The sequence below is a fragment of the Syngnathus typhle genome, linkage group LG7, assembly GCF_033458585.1.
Source record: "Syngnathus typhle isolate RoL2023-S1 ecotype Sweden linkage group LG7, RoL_Styp_1.0, whole genome shotgun sequence".
NCBI classification, from domain to species: Eukaryota; Metazoa; Chordata; class Actinopteri; order Syngnathiformes; family Syngnathidae; genus Syngnathus; species Syngnathus typhle.
Window position 1 is genome coordinate 10,109,934 of NC_083744.1, and position 14,750 is coordinate 10,124,683.

A 14,750-nucleotide genomic window follows, 5' to 3' on the forward strand; every position below is an offset into this window, starting at 1 on the left:
TTGCACAGCAAATTCTGAGAAGACAACACTTTGAGGCAGAGCTGTTTCAAAATATTTTACAAAGAAAGAAAATTACACATTTCTTTATGTATTTACAATCCAAATTCGTGTGAAATATGGTACAGCTATCCAAAAATATATCTCACTGGCACTGTATGCCTGCTTCCAACAAAAACACTCTTCTTCTTACTTTTTAAACTGAATTTGCTTTTGAAAATGGGACTCTCGCTTTTAACGGAAGGAAATAAATAATGGGGAGAAAGAAGGGAAAATGTCACTTGCATTTAGCGTAGGGATGAATTGTGCATATTTGATTTTTAAAAGTTATTTCTTGATTGAGTTCACGCAAAATCTGTGTCCTCCGAGGTCCCTCTGTTGTCAATGTCATGTATCACTTCTTTCAATGATTGTGAAAACAATGGGAGAAAGTGAAAATAACAAACAAGGGTCCAATAAAATTCATGTGCGTGCCACCGTGCTTTCCATGAAATGACATCACAGACGTTGCCCTATTGCTGTCCAGGCAAATGGAGTCTTTCTTTTCCATTACAACAATCTTTTGTATTTCAGTTCATTCTTTTCCTCTTGGCATTCATCCTTTTCATCTCCTCTTGCTCTTTTTTTTCCTCCTCCATATCCTCTTGAACAGCCAATTTCAGACTACGATAGGCAAGAAAAAAAAAAAAGACAGTTAGTAAAGGGGCGCAAAATACCTGGTAAGAAATGTACAATTACGTTACCTCCTGGCTTCTTCTTTCTGCAGATCTCGCCAGCTGCTCTCCATAAATTTGAGCGCATAATCACTTTCGTTTTTGTATCTGTATATGGGATAGTAAAATAAATAAATAAATAAATAAATCACACAATCATTGACGTGATTGTAAAAGACAGACGCAGGTACGCTTACTTGTTTCGGTCATAACCAAAGATTTCCTTAATGTGTTTGGAAACCTCTGCCTGCTCATCACCGCCGTCATCGATGAAGTCATCCATTTCGGAATCAGATTCGTCTTCCTCCTCATATTTTCTTTTGTATGCAATGGTGATGGGTGGTAGTGTTGTCGCTACATATTACATAAAGGAAATAGTATGGATGGTATAACAAAGCAGTACTCACTTGCTCTAACTAGAAATGCAAAGTCGTGGACAACAAAGTAACCGCATCCAATTGACTATACAATTATTACACGAGTTAATTTTACTTACTTCCGTAATTCAAAGCTCACCTTTTCTTACATGTAGAGACAGAACGATCAATCGATTAAAACTAAACACCCAATATAACCCCCCCTTCCATATTTGAAATATGCCCATCTTCACATTGTTAACAACTTCACTTAACATTACTATGATATAAAACATTAAACCATGGGAGTAATTGTATTGTATCGTATTATATTGTACCTGGTGGTCTGTTCAGAGGTCTGGGTGGACCTCCTGGTCTTGGGGCCACGCCAGGTCTTTGTGGTATCCCTGGCCGAGGAGGAACTCCAGGTCTGGCTCCGCTAAAATTTTTGGATGAGATGGTCTCAGACACTACAGTACACTTGGGTCTCCCGGGTCCCGATCCAGAGTTGCCTGAGGGTTGCCTGTTGACAAGGGGTCCTCCGCTAGGTGCTCGACCCGCCCCGATCCCTGGCCCTCCGACAGAGTTTCGACCCTGTCCGAAACCCGGTGGCCGGCCTCCCCTACCTGCGGGGTGACCTTGTAAGCCACTAGCAAAAGCCTTTGGCTGCAATGTGCCTCCTGGCCTTGACTGAAGTTGGTTCCCTTCTTTTGGGCGCCCACTGGAGGAGGGTCTGACCATCGAATGGCCACTTGATTTCTCTGCAGGTTTGCTTGCAAAACTTGGTGGTTCTCCCTTTCCTAAAACTGGGCGCTCCTGCCTTAGTGAGCTACCTTGTGTAGGTCTGTTTTTTGTTGGGTTACTATTTGAAGGCTTGAGATCTCTGCCAGACAGAGCATGAGGCTTGGACGGAGGCATGCCCGAAGGTCGTCCTTGAACAGATAAAGTGCTATTCTTTTTTATTCGAAGGTCACTTGAAATTACGAATGCATGACTAGATGAGGGCTTAGGCCCCCCCTGTTTGGCTGAAACCTGACAGGAAGTAGCTTTTGAAGGATTTTGAATCTTGGGTCTGTCTCTTTCACCAGCGCTGACCTTTGAAGGTGTCACGACAGATTTTTTTGTTATCCCATTGGACTGATCTGGTTTTTGCGATAAACTCTTTTGTGGTTTACAATTTTTTGGCTCTTTATCAGGCACATTTTTGCGTAGAGTACTAGACTGAGGCTTGTGTTCTCTGTTTGTCTTCGAGTCTTTGCCGCGGCTCTTGGCTCTGCGCTCCATCTCTAGCTCCTTTAACTCTTCAGCTGTGCGCAGCCTTTCTTCCTTCACTACCACCTTTCCCTTTACCTCCACCGGCTCATGCTGCTTCTTCTCTGCCAATTTCAGCAAGTCTGCAAAGTTCATGCGCGGTGGAGCAGACTTGGGAGCACCACTAGATTTTTTAGGAGAGGTTCTACTGCTTCTGCCTAAACCTGAATCTTTGCCGGGTCTTAGAGCTTCTGGATCTTGATCGGGCTCAGAATCTGTCTGCTCATACTCATAATTATCTTCATCATCCTCTGGGTCAACACAATAATTTCTAAATTTTCCTTCACTCTCTTTTTGGTCCCCTTCCATTTCCTGCTTTGACCTTGTCTTCTTTGGAACATCCACCACTGGAACGCCGTTGTAACCCCTGAAATTATCTTTTGTCCTAGAAGCCATGGCTCTTGCTTTACGATCCGACTTCAGCTCAACCCTTTTTGCGAGAAGATCCTCCTTCAGTTTCTTCAATTCAATCTCTGAAAAATAGAGGCTGAGTAAAAATATCATTGTGTAAACACTTGACCTATGCAAAACAATTTCCCTTTCTTACCTTTCACTCTGGCCTCACGTTGTCGCTGGCTCAGGAGTGCCTGCACAGCAGCAGGATTTACCCCTTTTGACTTTGGGTCCTTTTTAGGGGGACCAGCTTGTAAACTATACCTTTTCTATTGAAAAGAGGATGACAAAAAAAAGATGAGAATCGTCTTTAGTCAACGTATGACCCGAAAAACAAGCTTTCATCCCTGAGATGGCTGGAGTCAAATGAAAGTTAGCAATGTGAACTACTACATGACTAATGGTGCCACATTTTATTTGTCCCTATAAAGGTCAGTCCAAACTAAAATTATGGCTGCACAATGGTTTTGTACACGTAATAGACACAAAATCCCCCACAATATTACGTGAACAACTCTAGTTCCCCAAATCTGTATACAAAGTGCAAGCTTGACATTTTAATTTACAGTGTTTATTGAAAACAAATGGTTTTATTGTATGGAAAACCTTTCAGGGTTATTATCTTGTTCTTGTTTTTATTCAACTTTTAAAAACACGATGATGACCCTGGAAGCACCCTAAATTGTTTTTGTATTTAACTGGATTTAAAAAAAAAAAAAAAAAATGCAAATCTGTTGTCCATTAAATCTGCTTAAAGACATTTCAATAAAGGTAAGGGTTATAGTTATTGAAATCGGATGCCAATATTTTCCCATTTACTGTAAAATTAACATCAGCTTCTTATATCGATTATCGGCCCCCTTGATTAAGAATAATTCGTATCAATAGCATTGACCACGGAAAAAAACCCATATCATTCTATCTGTAGTTTAAAGAGCGTCTTATTGTTTTTAAAGCAAGCATAGACTGGTTGCAGTGTCATACTTGTATGACAGTGAGTGATAACGTGGTGAACTACGAGCACGTGAAAAAAATGTGTACGTGTACTTAACGTGAACTTAATTTATACAATTTCACTTTTGCTACTGAGACAACCGCGAATGTAATTCTAATTGGTGCATTCAGAGCAACAATAAACGTACTAGGGGTGGAAGACAGCAGCAAGTTTAAAATGATGCTTCATTGAGAAACTCGGTGACACCCACGATGAGCTGGCATTTGTGTGCCCATGCGCTCGGACTCGAATCCCCTTTTTTTCTCGAAATAAAAGGTAAGGTGTTTGCTCATTTCACTTACCTGCGTCATGCCGACGCCCTTGTTTTGGGTGGCGATTGACAGAACGTTGTCAAAGTCCATCATTTTGGGAACATATAGTGTCAGCTGTCTTTTTCAAGGAGCAAAAACTCCAGCAGTGTGACAGATTTTACCGTTCTTCGACAGCTCGCACAACTGTAACACTGGATTTGGCGTTGCGCTCAAACACCAGTATGTCTTATGAGAAACTTATTAGCAAAATGAATCAATTTTTTGGATAGTTGTGGGGCAAACAGTGAGGTGCAAAACTAATTTACGTCCTTGCCTAGGCTAACATTGAGTAGCAGTTAGCTAACCCTATGTCAGGGCGAAACAAGAAGCCTTGGATGTGAACGCGACGTACGTTCGACTCCTAGAAGCACTTCAGTCAAATTTAATTATTGAGAAGTAAAAAATAAATAGTTCAACGCAATAAGCTACTGGTGTTTGGTCGATGCTCGCGACGGGAAACACCGATGTGTCAATGGACTCTGAGGCAGTGCGGAAATGAGATGGTTCAGTGTTACGCACTTCCGTGTTAGAAAGAGCCATCATGATCCAGACGCTAATAAAAGAAAAGTTTTTATTATTATTATTAATTCTACACATAGCAGGGTGTGAATTACAGCAAAGTTTTATTTTTGCATTCACCGCCACTTTGCACTTTCTTTCCCATTGCTCCGATATGGCTCCACCACGTGAGGGCGCTATCATTAAGCGAACGTCATACTGTAAGTGGTACTTGGAATTCTCCAGAACTGGGTTTCTTTTACTTCACACATTCGTTCTCGGCACAGAGTAAATTAAATAAATCCCGAAATTATTCACAAATTATACCCTGCAAAATCACCGAACTCCACATTTCAAGACGTTATCCTACGTTTTGTGGTCATATGGAACTTTTCAATGATTTCATGCTTGTCACTCCTGGAATATTTTTAAAGGGATTGTATATTGTTGTTGAATTAAAATATGAGGGCAAGAGTCTTCCTCATGTCGCAAATTTTCTCTCATTTGGGTAGTTGTAACAACATTTTTGTAAATTCCAGTCATGTTATAAAACACCTCTCATGCAGTATGTGAAATTATTTCGTGACATACTGTTTTATATGCTCTAGAAAATGAATAGGATGAATGGATGTTGTTGCTAGATCAAAGATGTCTCCTCTCAATGGAATTATTATATTTGCATTAAAACACCCTTACCGTACTGTAGTTGAAAGCATTTTAAAGGTATTTTATTTGATATTATGTGTATTACGTTGACGAGCTTGCTTCCTGTTTATGAACTGTTTTGAGTCTTAGCCCAGGTTAAGACTTTGACAACAAACTACCGTATGCCTTAGCTCTAACAATTTTCATGCAACGTCCTTTTGAAATAATAATGAAAATATGTTTTATTGAGAAAAACTCTTTCAATCGAGATTGTTAAAATATACGATGAGCAGACTCCAATAAAGGTAAGTAGCATGCAACAAATAATGATACATGTGACATTCAAGTTTTTTTTACGTGGCTCAGCAGATAAATGGAAAACCGTACTGACAAGTGTGTAGCTTGACTGCCCCCTTTTTAACAAGAAAACTGAGGTTTCCATTTTTACTAACATTAAACGGACCAACTTGATCTCGATGTAACGTTCTCCGTCAAACATAAATAATAGGCCATCTGCTCCCAGATGTAAACATAAGACTGGCCCTCCTATCTGGGCGTCACTCACTCGTCCCGCCTACTAACAATCCAATGTCTGTTCCTATTGGTCAAGAGACACAAGCCGCTCACCGCCTACATGACGTTTGCCCGCCCACCGGAGAGAGGACAAAAACAATCGGCATTTCTCTCGCTCAACAACATAAACAAAAGGACGTAACCCAAATTCTCCTACACAACAGCTCTACTAACGTCCTTGACATGGTTTCCCCAGTAAGTGTGGTGAGTATCAACGTTAAAGTAGCTTTGACATAACGATCGGTCCGAATTGTGATTGCTGCTTTGGTTATGTTCCAGTAACAAACCGCTGCTTTTGTATGTGGAGTCACCAGTAAAACAGACGTATATTTTTGCGCAATTACCACGATATGTCACGCATGGACTGAGGCATGGTCGCTTTCAGGGACAACATAATTACTGTTTGCCGTTACAATCATGTTTTTCCAGCACATTACTTATGTTGTTAGTCTAGTCGTTTCCCAAGTGTATACGAAGACACCTATCGGTGGTGTTTCGAACACAAGTTTCAACAGCAAGGCTTCAATTCACACATATCACGTGACGACCCTTTGTTTGTGTGTGTGACTTAATGTTTTCATTCTTGCGTTTCTATTGACGCATGCGCCATACATACTTTCAGATGTAATGCAGCAGCTGTACAATGTGTAGCGTAACCTACATATTGCTCAAAGTGTCAACGATGGAAGATGGATATTTTAATAAAACAGTTGTGTCAGCAATCTGTATCATTCAACTTGCTCCAACATCCTCTTACCTAACAGCTGAGCAACTATGAAAGGGTATAGTTCCTTTGCAGCGGCCACCAAGGATGGGTTGTGTGTTGTAACTTGGTCCCTTCCTTGTAAAGCCATAAACCGTCATGTGAAGCCTGTGATTACTGTGAAGGCAGCCTGTGTGAAGGAATGCAAGCCAGGCATACTTATTCCCACAGTGATGTTGCCCAAGCAGTGTGAATTTGTTAAATTAGTTTAGCCCCGGCCATGGCCCCCTGGATTACAATGAGATGGAAAATAGAGGCATACGCTGTCTGAAATAGATGCCCCGGCTCAAGTTCACCTAAGGACAAAGTTTTATGTCAAGGCAACAGAAAGGTACTGGCAATCAGTTCCCACTACGTTCTTTATTTACAAAAGCACTATTCTTTATAAATGTAAAACAGTATATGCGAAAGTGGTTGCAGAACTGGTGGGCCATGTATTCTGTTGCTTGTCCTTCAGTGGGGATTTGTCCAATTTAATCCACCTCTTAATACCACCACTATCGGTTTGCAATTATAGAAACCATCATTGCTATACAAAGCACACCGTCACATTCTACCTCAGAGCAGTTTATAATTCAAACGTGTCTAATAACGTGACAAAAATATTCGTTCATTCGTTCATTCGTTCATTCGTTCATTCATTCATTCATTCATTCATCCATCCATCCATCCATCCATCCATCCATCCATCCATCCATCCATCCATCCATCCATCCATCCATCCATCCATCCATCCATCCATCCATCCATTTCCTGAACCACTTATCCTTTATCATGCTTAAATGAACTACATTATAGTCATCAAAAATTTGTTTGTGATGAAATATCAATTTGTGCAGCTCATCACTGACATGCTTCGCTAGTTTTGCTGTGACCAACCAATCAGAGGACAGAAAACTGCTGACGGCATTGAGAACCAGCTTGTTGCATGAGAATGATTTAGAAATTTGTTTGGTTCAAGAAACAGCCCCCTCGCTAATGTGGTCACATTACATTAATTTGTGATTTTAATGCACCCAAAGGAAATCAGATTGGGCAATTAAAAAAAAGTTATAATTACATACACTTTCTGGAGGCAGTGTAGCCAAGGAATGCTACAAAATGAAGAGAAGATATCTCTGGGAGTAAATGACTGCAGTTTCATGACACAAATGAAATAAACGGAGTGAAAAATTCTTTTGAATTGTCCAAAGTTTTGAGCCACATCACAGGTTAGCCTTACTCTGATGTGTTATCCCATTCAAATCCTCCAATCATCTTCATCTCTGGCTTTCAATATTGTCTTTGTCCCATTGTTCTTAGCCTAGCTCTTACAAAACAGCATTCCAAATGCTTTTATTTGTACGATAGCATTTTTGTCGTTTAATTATATGTCAAGACGCAATGTTGTGTGATGTTAAACGGGAATGACTTCATAATATGACTCATGTCTGTCAAAGCTATCCTTATGTTACACGTCTTTATTCATTCAGCCATTTACAGGTGGTTTATGTTTCTCTCTATCATGTTTCTGACCCTTGAGTAACATGAGTCAGTGTGAATAATGGGTGTCTACTCATGGGATGCCATTCAGAGCTTTACCTGGGTTTTATGGTTACGATGAGCTGGCAACACCACCTTGCTTGTAATGAGACATATACAATGTGATACATTTTACAAAACTACTGTTTATTAACGGATTCAACAAAAATGCATTGTATTCACGTAAAGCTCTACTATTTGCTTTTCTTATTTTAGCTGAATTAGATCTTTTTGGCTGAAGAATGTTCTTATTTAAATGACTAATTATATATAATATGTTAATTATTCAATCGGATGACAATTTTTTTTAGTTAAAGAGTAGTGGCTAAATATATATTTAATTGGTAAAAAAAAAAATGGCTCGAGAATTGTGTTATGAACATTTTAATTTACCTCCAAAATTACATCAGTATTTTATGCTGCATTCAGTGATTCATTATTCATCCCACATTTGCTGACTATGAGCAAAAGGCAGATTACACCCTGAACTGGTCGCCAGCCAGTCGCAGGGCACACATCGAGGCGATCAACCAGTCACACCCACATGCACACAGTCACTGAGTGATCCCACGCACAAGTCTTGATCTAGTCCTGGTGTGTGCAGGTTTGGGTGCCCCCCCATGTTGCATGGTACCTTGTACCCAGGACAGGAAGTCTAGAAATCCTAGTGAAAAAGCCGGATTAAATAGGCAACGTGAAAGGGGTTATTGTTCCTCAACTCTCCTCCACATCACTTGACCATTGCTAAATCCAATTGCTCCTTCAGTGTATCCATTCGTCATGTATATTCACTTCTTGCTTCCTCTTTCTGCCCCACTTGTTCTTTTGTGAACTGTGCAGTCAAAGTGCCGCTTTTGCTTTGCCACACAATGCTTACACTCAATGGTTTGGCAGAGGGACAGCAAGTGAGTGGTTTTGCCACATCCCCTTGTATCAACCATTTCCTTCCTTTCCTAACTTTTTTCCCTCACGCAGCTCATCTTTCTCAACTCTCACGCTGAAATCACCAACTTTCAACTGTAAGGACCACCCATCGCTTTCTGCCTTTGGATCTTCAATTCTCAGAATCACGGATGGATGTCGGTTCTCGAGTTCTTAGAAAACAGTTTTGTTTTTTTGGGGAGGGGGGGTAACAACGTCCTTGACTCTCATATGTTTTTACAGAAACAAGCAGGATTGTTTGCATGGTCGGCAGTATCTAAGGACACGAGCCTCAAGTGTCAAAGTACTGGAAAGAAGAGGGATGAGAAAAACAAGATGTCAAAAATGAGGAAGAGAAAATGTTCGAGGGAATCTGTCGATTCCATGGCCATAGATGTTTAAACATGGATTTCTTGTTTCAGTCATGTGCATCTAACTGGAGACCACAAAGGAGGAAAAGCTTTTTGTGTCCTAATACAAACCACTCTTGCCCATAACAGGAAGTACCCTGAACGACTGCTTGTCTAGACGTTGTTTCCTGTTTTATCTTTACGGGCATTAATAAATAATAGAAACAAAGAAGATCGTAAAAATCAGAGATACAAGAGCATCACATTAAGACTCTAATGATGATCTACATATTTAATCTGCTTTCAGGTCAAGAGTGAAGGCCCCAAGCTGGTGCCTTTCTTCAAGTCAACCTGTGTTTACTTTGTCCTCTGGCTACCAACCTCAAGTCCATCTTGGTTTAGCGCACTTATCAAATGCCTGCCCATCTTCTGCCTCTGGGTCTTTCTGCTGGCACATGGCTTCAGCTTCTTGGGGGCTCACTCCAGTGCCCGCAAGATCCTCGCCGGCCTCATCTTTTCTGCTCTGGGTGACGCTTTCCTCATCTGGCAGGAGCAAGGCTACTTCGTCCACGGTGAGACTGAAATGTCACGTGCTGAATTACACTGATGGAAATTAATTTGACTCATTGAAAGTGGTAAAATCCACCAGAAATGGTCAGAAAGTGTTGTGTTAGTTGAATGTCATTTAACCTACGTTTGCCTTGTCACCGGAGATGTACTTAAGAGCCCTATTTTCGCAGGCACAAGTAGAAAGGGGTGTTTGCACCGTTGTGAGAGTGAACATAACCAACATGTTTGCCACAATATAAATTGTACCATAGCGGAAAAAAATATCACCTCATATCATCTATTCAAAAGTTTTGGACCGTTTAAAAACATCTAAGAGCTAACTTGGGGGCTGTCACATGAAGGAGTCATGTGACTCCTTTCAATGCTTTGGTTATTTCGGCACACTGCTGCAATTTATGTTTTTTATTTTTTGTGTGTGTGATGTCCTATATTATAAATGCATCATGGACAGTCCTATACTGTGATGGTTGCTTTTGTAGGTTTACATTTAGTCCGCTGTTTTAATGACTCCACAGGTCTACTGATGTTTGCCATCACTCACATCCTCTACTCATCTGCCTTTGGAATGAAGCCCATCAATGTGCGCGCAGGCTTTGTGATCACTGCTGTGTCCAGTGTGAGCTACATGCTTCTCTACCCTTACCTGTCGGGCCCGTTTACCTACCTGGTGGCCGTCTACATCGCCCTGATTGGCTTCATGGGCTGGAGGGCCATGGCGGGCCTGCAGTTAGCCAATGACCTGTGGACCTGGACCAAGCTGTCCGCCTGCCTGGGCGCCGTGCTGTTCATGGTGTCCGACCTCACGATTGCCGTCAACAAGTTCTGTTTCCCTGTGCCCCACTCGCGTGCTATCATCATGGCGACCTACTACGCTGCCCAAATGCTGATTGCTCTGTCAGCCGTGGAATGCCAGGATGCAGAGGTCGCGCGGAAAAGAATATGAGCGCCCACTCTGTCTCTGTGACAACAAGGTGATAGCTGCTCCCCGAGTGATTGTGGACACATCTCACTACTGGATCACTCAGTCCTTCATCTCCATTGTTGCCATGGCAACTAGACCGCCACAGTCTTGTATGGTAGATTCACATTTCTTCTTTACAATGATACTGTGGTAGTATTATCTTCAGACTCTCCCAACAGCAGCTCTTCCCGCCTCTTCTGATCCCTGAAAGGAATGCATCCTGATACCTGATGAACGTCGATACGTGCACGGTACTGCAAACCTACCTGACAAAGTATTAGTTCTATTTTTTTTTGGTTTAAGGGGAGCAGGTCATTAGGGACTTTTAAGGAATGTGTTGGTGGTAAAGGAGTCTGGATTTATGTATTTTCTTCAGGTCCTATACCTCACCTATCCTTTAGCAATAGTACATCATCTCCACATTCAAAGATTAACTTGGTCCAGAAATGCAATTCAATATTTGTGACAATTTAGAATTTTTCACTGTCTAACGTTATGTATAATGTTATGTTGTTATGTTATGTTATGTTATGTTATGTTATGTTATGTTATGTTATGTTATGTTATGTTATGTTATGTTATGTTATGTTATGTTATGTTATGTTATGTGTAGATTTTTATTCAACCGAGTCAAAATCATCCACAAAAGTTGAATCAAAGCTAACTGGATGCCTTAGCCGAAAACCAAGAAGTGCAGTTGGCTTTGATTTACCTTCTGTGGTGTAGCTTTAGCTGCCCACTAAAAAAGGGTTTCTTACATACTTGCCCATATTTGACTCCACACTTATCTTATTCTGTTTTCCCCTGTGTTGAGGGTGCTGTTTTTTTTTTAAGGGAAGTGACCGGTTATTAGCAAGGATATGTTGCATGTGCCCTGCACCTAGCTTAAGTAATTTGATTCATATTGCATTTGTAGACTGAAAATGAAACAGACTAATCCATCCATTTTCATCCATCTCAGGGGACCGCCATTTGGATATTATGACGCCCTCTGATGTCAACTAAAATTGTCGTCCGAACTGCCCTTGGGCTCACATTGTGAAAGTCACGTGACCAAACCCAGAAAACCGGTGAGCTGTGACCTTGACAAACAAATGCAAGATTAATCAAAATACTACTGGGGACACATACAACTTTTGAAGAGACTATTCTTGTGTTTAATTCCCTTTTAGTCGGGCCGGTGTCTTATCTGCGATCCCCTCCATTCCACTCACAAATAATCCTAATGCTTGTTATTTGCTCTGCTCTTCAACAACCTCAGCAACACACCCAGTCTTTGTAGGTATTTTAACTCAATCCTCATTATGTGGAGTTAAAGCTCCTCACAGGTAAAGCTGGTTAGTCATTCATTTGTGAATGGTTGTCTTTATCATTAAGGAGTAATGAATGAATTTTACGGCAATTTGATCAAAGATTCACTGCAGCTTTTCTTAATGCGGTATGATATATAGGCAATACTGAGCTGCTAATGTTGACGCCTTCCCATTATGAGAGGAAAGTTAGTTGAAATGGCCTGCAATTGTTTCGCGTTGACTGAAATGAAAGTGTTTTCTGAATGAAATATGTATGATGATATACTGTATCTGCGCTCTCAGAAGCCTTTTCTCAAACCAAAGCCACTTGTCTTGTCATGCGAGGAAAAAGTTTTGCTCTTATATAGGTAGGACCAGCAAAAAAAAAACAAAAAAACAATGGCACTGCCTATTTGCACAAAAACTAAGGCCAAGGAAGATGAAATCATCTTTTGAAATTCTGATGATGACATGAATACAGGACTTTATAGTCAAGCAGCATTTTCCTCTTTCTTTTTGTTTTTAACAGTTCAGCTTTGGCAGTGGGATGTACTCCTTGTGACATCTAGTTTATCTTGTCACTATCCCACCTTTTATGTTTCACACCATCATTGCTTTATGGATAGAATGAAGTGTGGTCTGTAGCAGAATATTACAACTTGAAGCTGTAAACACATGCACACACACACATGTGCATACATACTGTACATTATATGCATGTTTTTGTGTGTGCATTTATTATTAGCTTGTGCGTATTATTGTGAACGTCTATTGTATGCACAGTAGGACCGTCTTAAGGCCAGACATGCTGGGACTCACAGAATGGGTTAATGTAGATTCATGTGTTCACTCAATGCAACAGTGCTCCAGTGGTGATAATTGCTGCAAAAACGCCAGCCCCCCCCCCCCCCCCCTCAGAACTTCATCCACCCTCATATGGGCAAGGAATCTTTACACGCACTGTCGTTGTTTCCATCCCACCGTAACGAATCTGCAGGCAGAGCGTAACGATGACTTCGCTTATTTCACTTTACTGACATCAACAGGAGTAGAAACAAGTCAAGACTAAATTTTTGGCTGTTGTTTCGCCAGATAGTTCCTCAATCTACTTTTGGCCCGTCAGCATCGTTGTCTGTATAATCGCTTTGTCAGTCAGTTCCATCAGTGTGACCATGTATTTTTAATCTGTCCACACAGCATCTTCCTCACCCTATGCATTGGTCTCCTTGTTCTATCATAAGCTTTAGGTCAAACCATGTCGGGAAAAAAAAGATTGAGTCGGGAGGTCTTACTCATCTGTGGGCAATTTATATAAGCAACTCTTTGCCAAAAAAAGGCATGAGGATATTTGCTCTTCTGTCCTCTTGGCTTCAATGTGTAAGACAAGATGAACAGTTGCTCCAGTTATTTTTGTTCAGCAACCCACACTCTAGAAAGTCGTGTATGCTGAAGTTGCTGTTCCGTGATCTGAATTATAAAGCTGCGAGTTGTCATTTCTGTCAAACAGCTGACCAAGGTGAGCTTCTCCCTGTCCATCAGAAGGCCACTTTACCTCAGCCTGCCAATAGCCCTGTTCTCAATTTCGTGCAAGACGACAAAAAGAAACCGTAAGAGCTATAGGAGGCATTTTGGGACGGTGATAATATAATATATAAATAATTATTCTCATAATGATCGAGAACCAGTAGCTGATCAATAGGTCCATGTTTTCATTCGTACTCTGCCCTTTCTCTCTTGGTTTCTTTATTATGGAAACTTCAGAACATATGTGTGTGTGTGTGTTAGCTTTTTTATTTTTCATTGTAAGACTGCCAGACTACCAACATCCCCATGAGGGTAAAACATGTAAAAAATAATGACCCTGGCCAAATGCATTTTTTGAATACTTTTTATGGAAAAAGAAAGCAACATTGGATATTTAAATGAGATATTTGTAATGATTTTTTTGACCAAAATGTAATACAATTTGGCAATTAACGCATATTCAATGTTTAAATGAAGTAGTAATGGCTACTGACAATTTTGTTTATTTTAAAATGCACCCTACAGGGTATTTTCTTATAACTGTTCAATGAAATTGGGCAATTTAAAAAAGAAAAATAAATCTTCATACTCTTCTTTCTTGTGTCATTTACACAGATCCAAATTCACTTTCAGTCAAAATTCTGCCAGCTCGATGTACAAACAATGCAATCAATCTCGTCCAAATGTTAAACAGAACCTATTACGTGCTGCTATTATGACATAACCCTTGTAGCAATGAAAAGAAAAAAAAAAAAAAGAATGTTTTACTGATGATTGTTGAAGCACAATAAAGCATGCATAAGTGTGAGGTTTAGTTTGAGGCATTTAATGTTTTGAAAGTGTTTCAAACCCATTAGTGTTTTTTCCTCCTGAAATCAGTGCAAAGAAGCATGTTTTCACCCCACTTCAGATGGCCATGTATAATTTAAGTCTATTTAATGGAAAAACCTTGTCCCTGCATTTCTATGCTATGATACTGTATATTTTCCCTTATTGTGGTTGATTTTCACTTGTGATTTATTATTACTTTCAAGACTGTATAGACAAAATATAGTTC

General features: G+C 40.4%; 2 protein-coding genes across 3 annotated transcripts; one reads left to right on the forward strand and one right to left on the reverse strand.

Moving 5' to 3' along the window:
- Window positions 1–41: 41 nt before the first annotated feature.
- Window positions 42–4,571, reverse strand: spty2d1 (SPT2 chromatin protein domain containing 1). The gene is made up of 6 exons (XM_061282772.1): window positions 4,067–4,571; window positions 2,925–3,039; window positions 1,405–2,850; window positions 908–1,064; window positions 741–818; window positions 42–660 (listed from the first exon to the last, which is right to left on the reverse strand). Exons 1-6 carry the CDS (start codon window positions 4,127–4,129, stop codon window positions 567–569), a joined length of 1,953 nt encoding a protein of 650 aa, XP_061138756.1. The 5' UTR covers window positions 4,130–4,571; the 3' UTR covers window positions 42–566.
- On the forward strand, window positions 3,963–14,514 carry tmem86a (transmembrane protein 86A). 2 transcript variants are annotated; one of them, XR_009714899.1, is made up of 5 exons: window positions 3,963–4,040; window positions 5,829–5,995; window positions 9,654–9,918; window positions 10,432–11,128; window positions 11,839–14,514. XR_009714899.1 is itself a non-coding variant. In XM_061282773.1 (4 exons), exons 1-4 carry the CDS (start codon window positions 3,977–3,979, stop codon window positions 10,857–10,859), a joined length of 924 nt encoding a protein of 307 aa, XP_061138757.1. In that variant the 5' UTR covers window positions 3,963–3,976; the 3' UTR covers window positions 10,860–14,514. The 2 variants fall into 2 exon arrangements, 1 of the variants encoding a protein (XP_061138757.1); XM_061282773.1 differs by having other exon boundaries at window positions 10,432–14,514.
- The last annotated feature ends 236 nt before the right edge of the window (window positions 14,515–14,750 follow it).

Excerpts from the sequence above, each read along its gene's own strand:
- tmem86a (XM_061282773.1), top strand. The coding sequence starts at position 3,977 with ATGAGCTGGCATTTGTGTGCCCATGCGCTCGGACTCGAATCCCCTTTT. Across the intron at positions 5,996-9,653 it reads TGGTTTCCCCAGTAAGTGTG|GTCAAGAGTGAAGGCCCCAA; the intron begins GTGAGTATCAAC and ends ATCTGCTTTCAG. Across the intron at positions 9,919-10,431 it reads GCAAGGCTACTTCGTCCACG|GTCTACTGATGTTTGCCATC; the intron begins GTGAGACTGAAA and ends ATGACTCCACAG.
- spty2d1 (XM_061282772.1), bottom strand. The coding sequence starts at position 4,129 with ATGATGGACTTTGACAACGTTCTGTCAATCGCCACCCAAAACAAGGGC. Across the intron at positions 2,851-2,924 it reads ACGTGAGGCCAGAGTGAAAG|AGATTGAATTGAAGAAACTG; the intron begins GTAAGAAAGGGA and ends TCTATTTTTCAG. Across the intron at positions 1,065-1,404 it reads ACCTCTGAACAGACCACCAG|CGACAACACTACCACCCATC; the intron begins GTACAATATAAT and ends TGTAATATGTAG.